The sequence below is a fragment of the Beta vulgaris genome, chromosome 9 (genome assembly GCF_026745355.1).
Source record: "Beta vulgaris subsp. vulgaris cultivar EL10 chromosome 9, EL10.2, whole genome shotgun sequence".
In the NCBI taxonomy this organism is placed as follows: domain Eukaryota; kingdom Viridiplantae; phylum Streptophyta; class Magnoliopsida; order Caryophyllales; family Amaranthaceae; genus Beta; species Beta vulgaris.
Genome location: NC_079210.1, coordinates 47148499 through 47162179, shown reverse-complemented (window position 1 = coordinate 47162179; position 13681 = coordinate 47148499). Strand labels below are relative to the sequence as shown.

The 13681-nt window shown below is 35.7% G+C and overlaps 1 protein-coding gene across 1 annotated transcript; it reads right to left on the bottom strand.

The window, feature by feature from the left end:
- Window positions 1-1248: 1248 nt before the first annotated feature.
- On the bottom strand, window positions 1249-7254 carry LOC104904247 (uncharacterized). The gene is made up of 10 exons (XM_010692448.4): window positions 7097-7254; window positions 6753-6803; window positions 5656-5733; window positions 4927-4951; window positions 4818-4850; window positions 4611-4732; window positions 4346-4476; window positions 3218-3438; window positions 1769-2019; window positions 1249-1640 (listed from the first exon to the last, which is right to left on the bottom strand). The coding sequence occupies exons 2-10, from the start codon at window positions 6753-6755 to the stop codon at window positions 1551-1553; spliced, it is 954 nt and encodes a 317-aa protein (XP_010690750.1). The 5' UTR covers window positions 6756-6803; window positions 7097-7254; the 3' UTR covers window positions 1249-1550.
- Between the last annotated feature and the right edge of the window lie 6427 nt (window positions 7255-13681).

The window sequence follows — 13681 nt, the reverse complement described above, 5'->3', positions numbered from 1 at the left end:
TCAACGAAAGTTATAGTATTTTAGTTAACAGAATCAGGTACCCTTTATATTGTTTGAATTGCCTCCTCTATAAATTGGCCACAAACTTACTAATACCTCATTAACCAAGCTAAACTACAATATTAGTCAACTAAAATCCTACAAAACTCAAATTTACACAATGCAGTACACTATACCTCAAGCTCATCAACGCCATGCTCATATTCGCAATCCTAATCAACATTGCGAATATTATTATCCTCCTACTACTACTACTACTAATTACTATGCTCCTATAAACCAGGGTTATCCTTCAGCTTATTATCCTTCAGGAAGTAGTTCAAACTATAGTTATTACAATCCTTTTCCTGGGCATATATATAATTCTGGTGGTAACAGATATGATGGACATGGCATACAAAGAAATGGAGATGTTAAAATTGGAAATACACATGATGGTAAACTCAGCAATGGAAATGGTAAGCGGAAAAATCGAAAAACCACCATTATTGGTGGATGTCATGGCAATCAAGGTGGCCATCAGGTATCTGGGGATATTATCTTAGGTGACATTCATTAGATGCTATCAATATAAAAAGTGTGAATTTTGTTTATGGAAGGTAAAAAGTGTGATTCTTTTGTACGCCATTATTTCATAGTGCGTCATTGTATTTGAATTGAATAATCATTTTGGTATAAATTCCATCAAAAGTTTTTATCAGGAACAGCAAAAGTATGAATTCGATTTGTATTTGTATAGAATTTCATTGATAATAATAATCATGAAAATCATTATTATTCTACGAAAAAAATCAACTTCCATGGAAATGGAACTCACATATGGAGGTGAGGTTTTACATGAATCTTCTTCATGTAGGCAGATATAGGATCTATAGGACAAGTACTTATAAGTACATTTTGTGCAACAGTCTTTCCTATCTGATAGAAAAAGAGCTCATGATCCTAAACCGATCTTACATGGTTTGCAAATCCTAAATTTGTCTATGAAGAACGGATCGAATTGTATTATTGTCTAAGTGTCTATAATGGATTTCTTCTGTGTAATACTAATCAATAGGGCCTCGTTGATAAGTGCTACAAGTAACCTGACAAGGTCATTAGGTAGTGTTTTGCTCAAATTATAAGCAGCACAAAATAAGATCAGATTATTATGAGATCCAAAAAATTATAAGTTCAAAATAAGTTCCAAAAAATAACCAGAACAAAGTATTATGAGACCAGAAAATGAAACCACATAGCAAGCAACCATTGTAAACGAACCTTGTGGAATCGAAGATGAAAAGTTCGGTACAAAAGTATACACAGGGTTTAGATCTTAAAATGTCAAGGAAAACGTTTTGAGCAATTTCCATTTCGTGTAGACAGATGAAGATTCAGAACATTTTAGTCTACTGTATAACTTAACAAGGTGCAACTATTTTCTTCTTTTTTCTTCGGTTCAACTCAAAATAAGAACCTGCTCTTGCATTTTGATGGTACAGCCAAAGTGTTCAAATTCTGTATTCTATCAACACTGAGACAGTGAACTGTAAAGTGACATAATCACAAGATCAACCCCTCAGTGAATACTTCTTCCCTTGAAAAGCCTGAAACTTTGACTCTTCTTTCTGAGGCTCTTCTTTCTTTTCTTTGGCGGGTTCCTGAAAATTCATGCACCGGTAGTAATCAACAGATGTAAACAACTAGCTCAAGGGTAGTCCAATTCAACAGGTTAAGCAGTAAAACCTAACAGTAATCCGGAGTTTGCAGGAAGCAAAGTTAAGTGTACCTTTTGCGTCTCAGGAGTACGATTGGCGTTTGAACCAAAAACAAGTTTTCCTTGTGACTGGCGACTCGTGCTTTGGGAACTAGACCCTGCAGCAGACTGCCCAGGCCTAGAGGCAGGAGAAGGCTGCTTATCTTTGGTTACCGAAGTAGAAGCAGGAGAAGATGAAGGTTGTGCAGCCTTCCCATCCAAGCGTCTTCCAACACCAGTAAAGGGATTAAATTTCGGCTCTATTTCAACAGGAGTCTCTTCAGCTGCATGAATACGAACATACTTACAAAATTATGCATTTGACAAACAGTACTAGTCTACCAAGTTATTATGGAGTTTCACATAGTTGACATAGCATATTTTTATACCCCTCACGTCAATAAGATGCTTTTCTTTCCAAGAGGACGAGAAGAAAACACAATTTGCAGTTGCCGAAATTTACTTGCCCAGACCCAAGAGACAAAATCACACTCTCCCCCTGCGCACACCCACACCCCCACCCCACCGATAAGCATCAAGTTTAGAACTTCAGTACACTCTAATACTAGTTGACAAGTTTCTGCCGTCCTACCAAATATTTGGGATTTAAAGACCCAAGTAATTTAACATTATATCAACCAAGATGTCAAGGTTTTTCAGTCTGCGTTGTCATTTTGAAAACACCATATTAATATTTGAAAGTGATGCAATGTGAAAATAAAAAGCTTCTAGAGCACATATGCAAATTTTTAGTCTTCAATCCCATTATAAAATCTTCAAAGTAGGGAATAACAAAAACACAATCACAAAAGTACTCGTTGTTTGGAGACTTATTGATTGACTAGCGCCACTAATGTGAACTGAGGAAGGTTGCTAAAAAACAACTTCAATAGTATCACTGCAGCTTTAAAATTCACATGGAGTAGCTCCCACCACTGGCTAATTGTTTCACATCGTAATATCTTTCTTATTAGATAGGAAAAGTGATGGACTATGACACCTAAATCAGGAAAAGGGAGTATAGCAGCAATACCGTGATCATACCTTCCCAATTTGTTAAATAAAGGTCGCAACAGGTACTGTCTTCATTTAAGAGAAGAATAAAAGGCCGTGTGCTTTTAATTTCAATTACTTTACGCAGCAATCATAGATCTAAGATCCAACTTTGAAAGACAGATGAATCCAACAGTAAAAATTACCACACAACAAAATCAAGATTAAGGGCCTCCCACATTAATCCCTCTTCAACTGAGATTTAAGTCAGCAACTTAACACACACAATATATGGAATGTGGCAGATACTCAGCCAGATATGATCAGCGTATTCAAGGTACCTTGTAACTTGTTAACAGCTATTATTCAGAAAGCTAGACATATATCTTAAAGGAAAGAAAAGAAACACATGTACAAGCATTCAACCAAATAAGCCTTCTGTTCTGCCAAATGTAAAGAGAAAGTGTACATGAAAGTGTTTATACAAACCTTGAGCTGGTGCCTTGCCAGAGCCAGATACAGCAGGTCTTTCAGGTTCTTTATAATCAAGAGGAGGGGCAAAATCGACCTCACAATCTGTCTCAATAATACTAATTGCATTAGAGGGCTTTGTTTCCACAATGTCAATGTAGTACTTCTTGTTATTATAAGCCACCATGATGCTATCTCCAGTAGTCAAGCAGGAATAGTTCCTCAAAGTGGTCTCCAAACTGCAGAGGGGGATATATACAGAATGGTCAGAAGAACAAGAGAACTCATCAATAAAAAGTGCAGAGGGCTTTCTACATTCTAGAATGATTTAGATGATCTTAATATGATGTGCAAGTGGTGGCCACTGCAGCACATCAATAGTCTGTATTCATGCAAATGAAATAAGATTCATGAAGTACATGATCCTATGAAGAGTTAACCTAGCTTCTATCTAACTTGCTCAATCTGAATTTGCCAATTGCATAGCTTGTAACCTACTTAGTACTTACTCTCGCAAGATGACCATTGAAATCATGCAACGTTTCACTAGCAAAGTAAATTCACTTTTAAATTTTCCATCAGAAAGAATCCGACCCAATCAAACTCATCAGCAACGTCTTTCCTGTTGTTTAGCCAAGCAATTTCGTACATTCATGTCTTCACATGGCTCATGAGGCTAATGGAACCAAGTGGACAAGGGTGATATTCCTAAATATGAGACTACAGAAAACTGAAAGCTACCTTGGTTTAAATTTGAATTAAATTTGCACACTCCCTGGTCCAAATTCAGATGACATGAATATAAAATGATATCATACAATTAATTGATAAAGAGCTAAAAATTGATCAAGGAAGCATGGTCTAAACCACTAAGGATTTGTTTTTCTTCACCTTTAATAGAAAGATTAAGTTTATAGAAGATGATATATGTTTCAATAAGTTTCAATAACTTCATATCAGGTCCAATAAGGGCTACCCAAGTTCAAAACTTCAAAACACAACTAAATTAAGTTCTTATAAGTCAAATGCAAGTAGATTGCAACAAATTCAAATAAGTTTCAATAATCAAGTGAAAAGAGCAAAGCGTGAATAAGATTTCACACAAGTTCCTATGAACAAATCTGGCAAAGTGAAGAATGAGCATACATTGCCTTTGGATTAGAAATATCCAAGAAGTCTTGTGTGTGAGGTTGCAGTTTAACATATGTCCCCTTTGGCAGAGTCACATTCTTAACCCGAACAATATCTCCCTCTTGCAAAAGCATGTTTTCCATCATCTAAGACAAATTATTAATATAACAAAAAATCAGAAACAATATTCCTAATGAAGACCTTTACAACGTAATGCACGAAACATAGGAAGCACTAGCATTAGCTAGCATTAAGTCAAACAAGATACATATGTGCATACCCAATATGGCATATAAATCATGCCTTCCTCTGCAATGAACTCAAGAACCCCACAATGGGAGACTCGATTTGCAGCGTCATTTTGCACCTCAAAAAGCATTGGGTAGTCAATATGAAGAGAAGCTGCACAATAAAGTTCCATATCACTACAGCAAAACAGACCACATGATGATTCAAAGTGCACAGAATCTTGTCAAGGTAAACTAACCCAAACGATCAAGGGCTGATGGAGGCATTATAACTGCAGCAACATAACAGAGTCAATACTGAAACAAAGTAAGACATGAACTAAAATAGCAATCAAATAAGTGCCTTACTCTTATCACCACTCTCAATTTGTGGCTGTAACAGAAGAAATGAAACAGTTAGAAGTGCATACAATCCACATACAGAATAATGGCATACAGATACTTGAATATGTACTGAGGAGTGGAGAATATCATTGACAGTATAGTTTAAATGTGCAATCAAAGACCAACAGATATCAAAGAGCCAATTCATTAGGATCAAGAAAGTTCGGTAACATCTATAACATACAAATGCAGATGCTGCTTACACTAAAACTCTATTTTGCATCAAATTATTGAGCATTTAAACTTTAAAAGAGCATTGTTAAAATCCAAAACAAAAACAGCACTACAAAGACAACATGCATCTCTATCTCTATTCTATAAGGCAACTCTTGAGGAGTTTGGTGTCCACGTAAAAAAGACTAATATATCCTCACTCAAATAATAATTAAATTATATTGATTTAGAAAATGATGCAAACATTATTTAAACAATGGATTTCGCTACATATGCATGTGACTATTTTATGTTTGCTAAATAAAAATGATAGCAAAATTTTTCTTAGAGCAACTTTTTGAGAAATTTTTCTTACCTATTATTTGAGGTCATTAGATCATTAGATGTAATGATACAATTTTGCTTTCTATTTACTTCATACACATCGCATGCATGTAAGACTAGTGAGCCATGAAGGAGGCATTCTTTGCAAAATTCATAAACATATGAATCTAAGGTGTCTGGTTAAAGTATCACAACCTTTTCAATGAAGGATGCTGGGTAACATCGATATGATTGCTCAAACGAACCTCCATGGTACGGATAACCATTAAAAAACTGCAACACCATAGGAAATCAAAACAAAGTTAGAAATCAACTTCAACGTTTTGTATTCAATTCCACTTTGCAACCAAGTCATACAGCAACCAAAACCCCTCAAGTTGAGCAAGATGTAACAAAAGGAGCCATAAAAGGTCCCACCCGGTTAGTAAAAAATCCATTTTCATCCAGCTAAGCAGCAACGCGTGAAGCTTAATCATGCAAAGTGCTAATAACAAGGACTAGTACAGCATGTTCATTAGTGCAAAAGACTCACGAATCATTCCTTTTGTCAACAAAATACTAAAAACATCAGCAAATTCAAATCATCAAAAGCCATAAATGTAATTTTAGCAAGTGTTTCCACGCTAACAGCAGATACTACCAAAACCTAACTAATAACATAAGTTGGAAAAGGTGATGGTGCAAAATATAAAAAGCAAGTTCATAAACACTATCAAAGGGGTTAAAGTTTAACAGCAGATACTACCAAAACCTAACTAATAACATAAGTTGGAAAAGGTGATGGTGCAAAATATACAAAGCAAGTTCATAAACACTATCAAAGGGGTTAAAGTTTGAGCTCTATAAGGCTCGAAATTCGTTCCTGGGGAAAAAACTTATGATCTTTGGATCTGCCATCATAGTGCACAGAAATGGAGTATAATTTGTGTCTCCTCCCTTAATATAAAGTATAAAATTTCCATGCATCAAACGTGGTTTATTTGTGCTGCTTGAGTTTTTCTTCTAAGCCTACACTCATCATGCTTTCCCCGAATCAAGACCAAAATCAAAGGTTACATATTGAGGTCAAAAATCAAATCAATCCAATTGAAACCTAAATATGTCACCATTGATCGAAGCATGATTAAATCAACCCCCACATCCCCTACAGATATGAAATTTCTAACAAAAATTAGCAGTAGTACAATTCAACACCGATTAAAAACAACCTAAATAACAGTAAATTACCCGAATTGAAGCTCAAAAATTGATACCAAAAAAAAAAATTAGACCTAATCACATTAATTACTTACCATTTTTTCTTACTAAGCTTTAGAATCAAATCACTCAACTTCCTCAAAAACCTGTAATTCAAACGAAATCATGTTGAACATCATAAAAAAAAACCACACAATTTAATCACTTCAACAAATTCAACAATGTAAAAAGCAATCACAACAATATTACATAAAAAAACGACAAATTTCACTGAAATTAGGTTATAGTAAATCATCGATCATCATCGACGAACGTAAAGTTGTAATTTTACAGAAAGATCGAGAAAAAATATTAGAAACAAGATTATATACATTGCTAATTACAATTAAACGAGTAAAAAAAAGGATTAACAATTAAGAATCAGAGTAACAGTTATTACCTGAGTGATGAGAGAGAAAATGAGTGCGACGTAGAGATTCCCAAATTTAGGGAACAAGCAAGAGGATGAGAGAGAGAGTTAAAATTGCAATTGGAAGGAATCGTCGTTTCGATAGATATGAGAAATTCTGAATTTTCACGCTTCTTTTTTCCAGCTTTGTTTTTATCTTTGGAAAAATGGATGAGAATACCCCCAACTTTGGCCCATCCGCTTTTAATACCCCCAACTATGGGTTATTTTTGTATAATCCCAACTATTGAATAGATCCGCCACAAATGCACCGTGACCTGAAGGAAACCTATTTAACAGGTAAATAGGCTACGTGTCATGCTTTTATTGGCTTATTATCAATGATTATTTTATTTTTGTATTTTTTTTAATCCCACCCTTCCCTCACCCCACTACCACCCCCTCACCAGTCACCACCCACTGCCACCTCCCTCACCACCCACTGCCACCTCTTTCACCACCCACTACCACCCACTGCCACTTCCCTCACCACCCATTGCCACCTCCCTCACCACCACTGCCCCCTGCCTCACCACCATTTTTAAAACCTCGTCGGAAACCGCCACACCAAAGACCCTTTCTCCTACCTGGTTTTCTTCTCTCTCCTCTGTTTCGTGTTCTTTCCATTGCATCACACCACCACAACACAACCACCACCCACTACCTCTGACCACAACACACCAAATTAAGGGATTTATAAATTACGAGCAGCATTACGGGAGACACGCGAACGGAGGAGAGAGAATTACGGGAGGGGCAAGGGAAGGGGGTTACCGCGAACGGGGGAGACACGACACGCAGCACTGGTGGCAGACACCGAATGGAGGAGAGAGAATTACGGGAGGGGCAAGGGAAGGGGGTTTACCGCGAACGGGGGAGACACGACACGCAGCACTGGTGGCAGACACACGAACGGAGGAGAGAGAATAACGGGAGGGGCAAGGGAAGGGGGGTTGCGGAAATCGAGGGGGCGGGGGAAGGGAGGGGGTTGTCGCTGAAACTGATTTGGATGAGGGTTGGCCTGGCAGGAGGGTTGTGCGATGGAGGGAAGGGGAGAGGGTGGCTGAAATTGTGGTGGGTGGGATTTGTGGTGGGTGGGATTTCTGGTGAGAGAAAGGAAATAGAAATAAAAAAAATTACCTAGCTAACAGGTTGCAAGTCACCTTGGTGTGTTTATGGCAGACCTCCCCAATAGTTGGGATTATACAGGAATAACCCATAATTGGGAGTATTAAAAGTCGATGGGTCAAAGTTGGGGGTATTCTCATCCATTTTTCCTTTATCTTTTGGGGCTCAAAGTCTTGTAGTAATTTTATTTATTTTTTTTTATCCATATGAGCCACGAAAATAGTATTAGAATTTAGAGCTGATTAATCTTAGCCCGGCCCAATTTTCGGACGAATTTGGACATAATTTTTTACCCCGCGGTCGGGCGGACCCGATTCTAATTTTTGGCCCGGTCCGAAATAGTGTGATATGTGCACAAAAACTTGGTCCAAATTTTGGACCAGCCCCGTCAATGGGCAATTTTTTTTAGGCCCGGTCCATGATCACCTCTACAAAGTACAAAGAAGGGGAGGAGGGATTCGAACCTGCGACTTATCGTTCACATCACCTCAATCTTAACCACTAGGTCAAAACATCCTTGGTTACTCAAAGTATTGTAATTCTTTGTAAGTTTCGACACAAATTTTAAAAGTTCTAATTTATTCAACTTATTTTAAGTCTGGTAAGAAAAATAAGTTTAGATGAGTTCAGTTTAACAAAAATAAGATTTGATTCACTCACAAAATGACAAAATAAGGTGTAGTTTAAATAAGGTTTAATAAGAACTATTAATAAGGTCTAACAAGTTAAATGGAGTTCAAATAAATTTAAATGAGCCAAAATAAGTTAATAATAGCATGGTCTAACCCGTCATATATTATTCTTAATTTACACACTTTATCGGACGGTTACTTCAATGTTTACATTGTTTTTAGTATTGTCATCATAAAATTTTGAATAGCTAACTCACCCTTATAAGTCGATAACTTTACTACTAAGAAATGGATCATCTGATCCCAACTCTTGTTGTTATACCATAAACCAAGTTAGGTACTCCATTCACCATATGTCAATCTACGAGTTCATTCATCATATACCCGTATGCATGATACACTAAAGACTAATTTATTTTTTTATATGCTCATTTGAAACTTTCATTTTTAGTAATTTACCTCATTTTGATGAATTCAAATGAGAAATGAGCAAAAAAATAGCTTTGATGTACCATGCTCAAGGTACACCCGAGTGTATGATAAAATTTATAGTCAAATTACAATTTAAGAATATCACTACATATTTTCCTGTAAGAGATAGCTTTTCTGTACTTTTTTTCTTTAATTCTAATTATACAAACAACTTCATCTCCCAAAATATAATTTTATTACTATTTGAAGATAGTCAATTTAAAATGTACTAACACATAATAATACGATAATATATAATATGTTTCTTTTTACATGACCCCTAATATTATTTTATAGTTGTTTTCCTCCAAATTGTGATCAACCAAAAAATTCATCATCTTTTCTTAAGAAAAAAAAATTAAGAAATAACTTTTCCAACAAATTAACATGTAATAAGAAAATATAATTGCTTGTATAGAAATATTAATCTAATTGCAATTTGTGGTAGTTATCATCAATTCATCGTCTATATTAGTTCATTATTCATAGATAATAACCAGCTTAGTTGGCAAACTCATAAGGTGGTACCGTATTTATCGATAATCTAGAAACAAATTATATTTACTTGTTATCCTTTATAGCTCTTCAAATTAGTACAAAGTTATTATTACATGTTACCGTGTATATAAATCTAAGTTTATTTAGGACAACATAAAGGTTCAATCATAACATCCAAAATGTAGAGATACAAACTATTTGTAAATGTCTAACTAGCATAATGAATAAACTCTTGAAACCCAAAGTACTTGATATCAATTGTTTGCATAGGTGCCTAATCAACACTTTTTGATCTTCAAAAGATTGACGTAGAGTTGTGGGCTAACACCTAACTTGTATAATGTGGGCACGTAACTAATAGCATCCGATTCTTTGGGCTATTTTCTACACGGACAGTGGAGTAGCACCTCTTTGGGCCAGTCTTATCATTGGGCCAGTGAAATGGCATCTAGCAAGTATGAGTCACAACCTTATCACATAATTCCTCCGTTCTGTTCTAAAAGCAACAAGTGAATATTTTATATATCACAAATAATACCCTTTTATTGCTTTAAAACGAAACGGAGGAAATATTTTATTTTTTTTTGGGTGCAAGAGAGAAACTTCATCACACAATTGGAAAATTTAATTCTCGTTTGATCGAGTAGTCCATAAAGAGAAGTTAGAGAACCAATGCTTTACCACCCATTTACTAAATGCACAAGCTACTTGAATGTATTGAGAATATTACACGGCGTTCAACTATCCACCGCTCAAATCTTGATAACATCTACTTGTATGTAACCTTATTTCTAACCAATTATCAATCATCTAATTCTCCAATTTCTTTATTAATATTCATATAAGGTTATAATCACATTAAGAACTTGAAAAAAGTTCCCGTCATAAAAAAAAAAAAAAACTTGAAGAAGTTAATATTTTCATGTTGTATTAGGCTTTGGATCGATTCTTAAGGAAATTGAAAAGGTTGAAAGAAAATGGTAAAATAAGGTCGTGAAAATGAACTCTATATAAGAAGTAGAGATAAAAAAACACTTGCTAGAAAATGCATTTATAAGTCGTGTATAGCAAATAATTAGGGATGTTGTGAAGAGAAATATTTAGCAAGTAAATTAAATAGTAGGACTAAAGTAATTTTAGAATGACAAGTAATGTGACAGTGAGTTTCAGCCATTCTTGTGAAAATAAATAGGAGCAAGTTAAGCGAGTATGTATGCTCATGATATACAATCAGATGTAACTAGAGGCCATTTTTGTAAATCCACTCCAATGCCTCCTCTCCATGTGCAATCATAAGTGAAATTTTTTCAACTTCATTGTTATAACTTATAAATAAGTTAATGTGTAATGTAACAAAATCTTAAAAATACTCAAAAAAAATTTGTTTTCAGGGACAATGATTAGAATCCTCTGTTTCAAAAATATTCCAGTATGTTATACATCCTAGTCTAGCATTTTGCAAAAAAAGGGCATTCTTTACCAACACCAAATGCAACAAATTTTGGAGAATGTGGGCACAACAAGAAGCAATTCTTTTCGCCCTATAAAGGATATAAGTCGAAATTTATCCGCCTGCAAAGAAGAGCATATGCAGCAGCAATCAACTCGCGTTCATTCAACGAGAATCCGGAAAACTCAGCAAGTAGTGAGCATCTCTAGGCAGTAAGATAGAAGAGCAAATGCAGACCATAGAGTATTCCATATTCTCATGTCATCTTTATTCTTGATCCCCACAAGACATGCTCACAAATGTCGCGGTCCGAATCAACCTTATCCAATATTCGCCAAAGTTATGCTAGCACAATTCACAACGATTGAGCATCTTCATGATCTTAGTAGGCCAAGTAAGCTGCGTACCATGAAGAATAACACATGCTAAAATGCAACTATTGTATAGTTCAAACTGGAATATAGTTCCAACGTCGAGCATCCCTTGAGATAACCGTAATTCAAATTCATGATGGCTAGATAATGAGTTAACTATCAGTAATTAAGTATACATACTAAGACCTTTTGTCGAAAAAAAAAAAAAAGATCACATAGCCTTTCGAAAGGAAATGAATTCATAAGATTAATCAGAACTCTTAACTAGTTAAGTTTTGTTCAGAACTCTTATCACATAGTAGTATTTTAGAATTCTTGTCAGCAAATTTCTCACTTTCACGGACAATAACCTGTTATGAAGAATGCAGGCAAAACAGCAACCAATTTAGTCCAACACAAGAAAATATAATCCAAAATGCAATCCGTCAATGAAACCAAGCATATGCTGCAGCAATCAATTTACATTCATTCCGAGTGGATAACTATAACTAGCAAGCTACAGGCATCTCTAGGCAATATGCAGAAGCAATCAACTCGCATTCATTCCGAGTGGATAACTAAAACTAGTTAGTAATGGGCATCTCTAGGCAGAAAGATAAGAGCAAGAGTACACCACAAAGGCACAAAGTATCCCATATATCATATCATCATATTCTGAAATCCAAAGAAGATGAGAAGATGCTACAAGACTATGGTCCAATGTGACTTCAATTCAATATTCACCAACTTATGCGAGCAAAATTCATAACAAATTAGCATATTCTGTCATCCTAGTAGGCCAGCAAATTGGGTACCACATTAGCACTTAGGGTTACACAAAACGCACACCATGCTTTATTACTCTAGGTGATCTTGTTCGCCAGTTTGCAGAACCCAATTGTCCCATTCCGATCACCTCAAATCATAGCCATCGAACGAGACATTTGTTAAGCTACAACACTACATCTCAGATACTCTTATCTAGTTAAGTTTTGTTCAAACCACTATCACTTAATTTAGAATTCTTCTCAAAAAGTTTCACATTACATGAAGAATGTGGGGAAAGCAGCAAGCAATTTTGTCCGACACAAGAAAGATTGATCCAAGTTGATCTGTCAATGAAACCAACCATATGCAACAGCAATCAACTTGCATTCATTGAAGGAGGATTAAAAAATTGGCAAGTAGTGGACATCTCTAGGCAAACAGATAACAGCCAAAGTACACCACAAATTACCCCATATGTCACATATTCATATCATCATATTCTTGAACCCCACAGAAGATGAGAAGATGCTACAAGAATATGGTCCAATGTGACTTTAATTCAATATTCACCATCTTATACGAGCAAAATTCATAACAGATTAGCATATTTTATCATCTTAGTAGGCCAGCAAATTGGGCACCACATTAGCACTTAGGGTTACACAAAACACGCACCGTGCTTTATTACTCTAGACGATCTTGTTCGCCAGTTTGCAGAATCTGATTATCCCATTCCGATCGCCTCAAATCATAGCTAGCCATCGAACGGGACATTTAAGCACCCACCATGAGCCGATAATTATGACCTTGTCAAGCTACAAGACTGCATCCCAATGTATCAGTATGACAGTTGACGCGTGAATATATTATGATAACAAAACAAAATATAACCTAGGTTCCAGGAATCACACATTTGTTTAACAAACAATCAACTCCAGAACAAATTCAGGGCATATCATTAGTGGTGCACACCAAACTTACCAGTCAATTACGGCAAGCAAGTAGCAACTATGACCTTTCAAAGCATCAAAAAGCACTGTGCTAAACTACCCCACAAGCCACATCCAATAGATCGTGTTATCACAAAATCTATATACGCCAAATTTTGTGGAAATTGCACATAGCAAAAGTATCATAAAGCGTAAACAAAACAACAAGGTCCTACACAAGATCTAAATGAATGGATATAATACAATCCAGTATTTCATAGTCTGTCAAAAGAACAACCATTAGATCATAACAAGAAAGATTGACAAAAAATGAACTAAAAAAAAGA

What these genes read in the sequence shown, in the direction of transcription:
- LOC104904247 (XM_010692448.4), bottom strand. An exon ending in AATTGAGAGTGGTGATAAGA is followed by an intron (nt 4,851 to 4,926) that starts GTAAGGCACTTA and finishes ATGTTGCTGCAG; the next exon opens with TTATAATGCCTCCATCAGCC. An exon ending in GTACTCCTGAGACGCAAAAG is followed by an intron (nt 1,641 to 1,768) that starts GTACACTTAACT and finishes ATGAATTTTCAG; the next exon opens with GAACCCGCCAAAGAAAAGAA.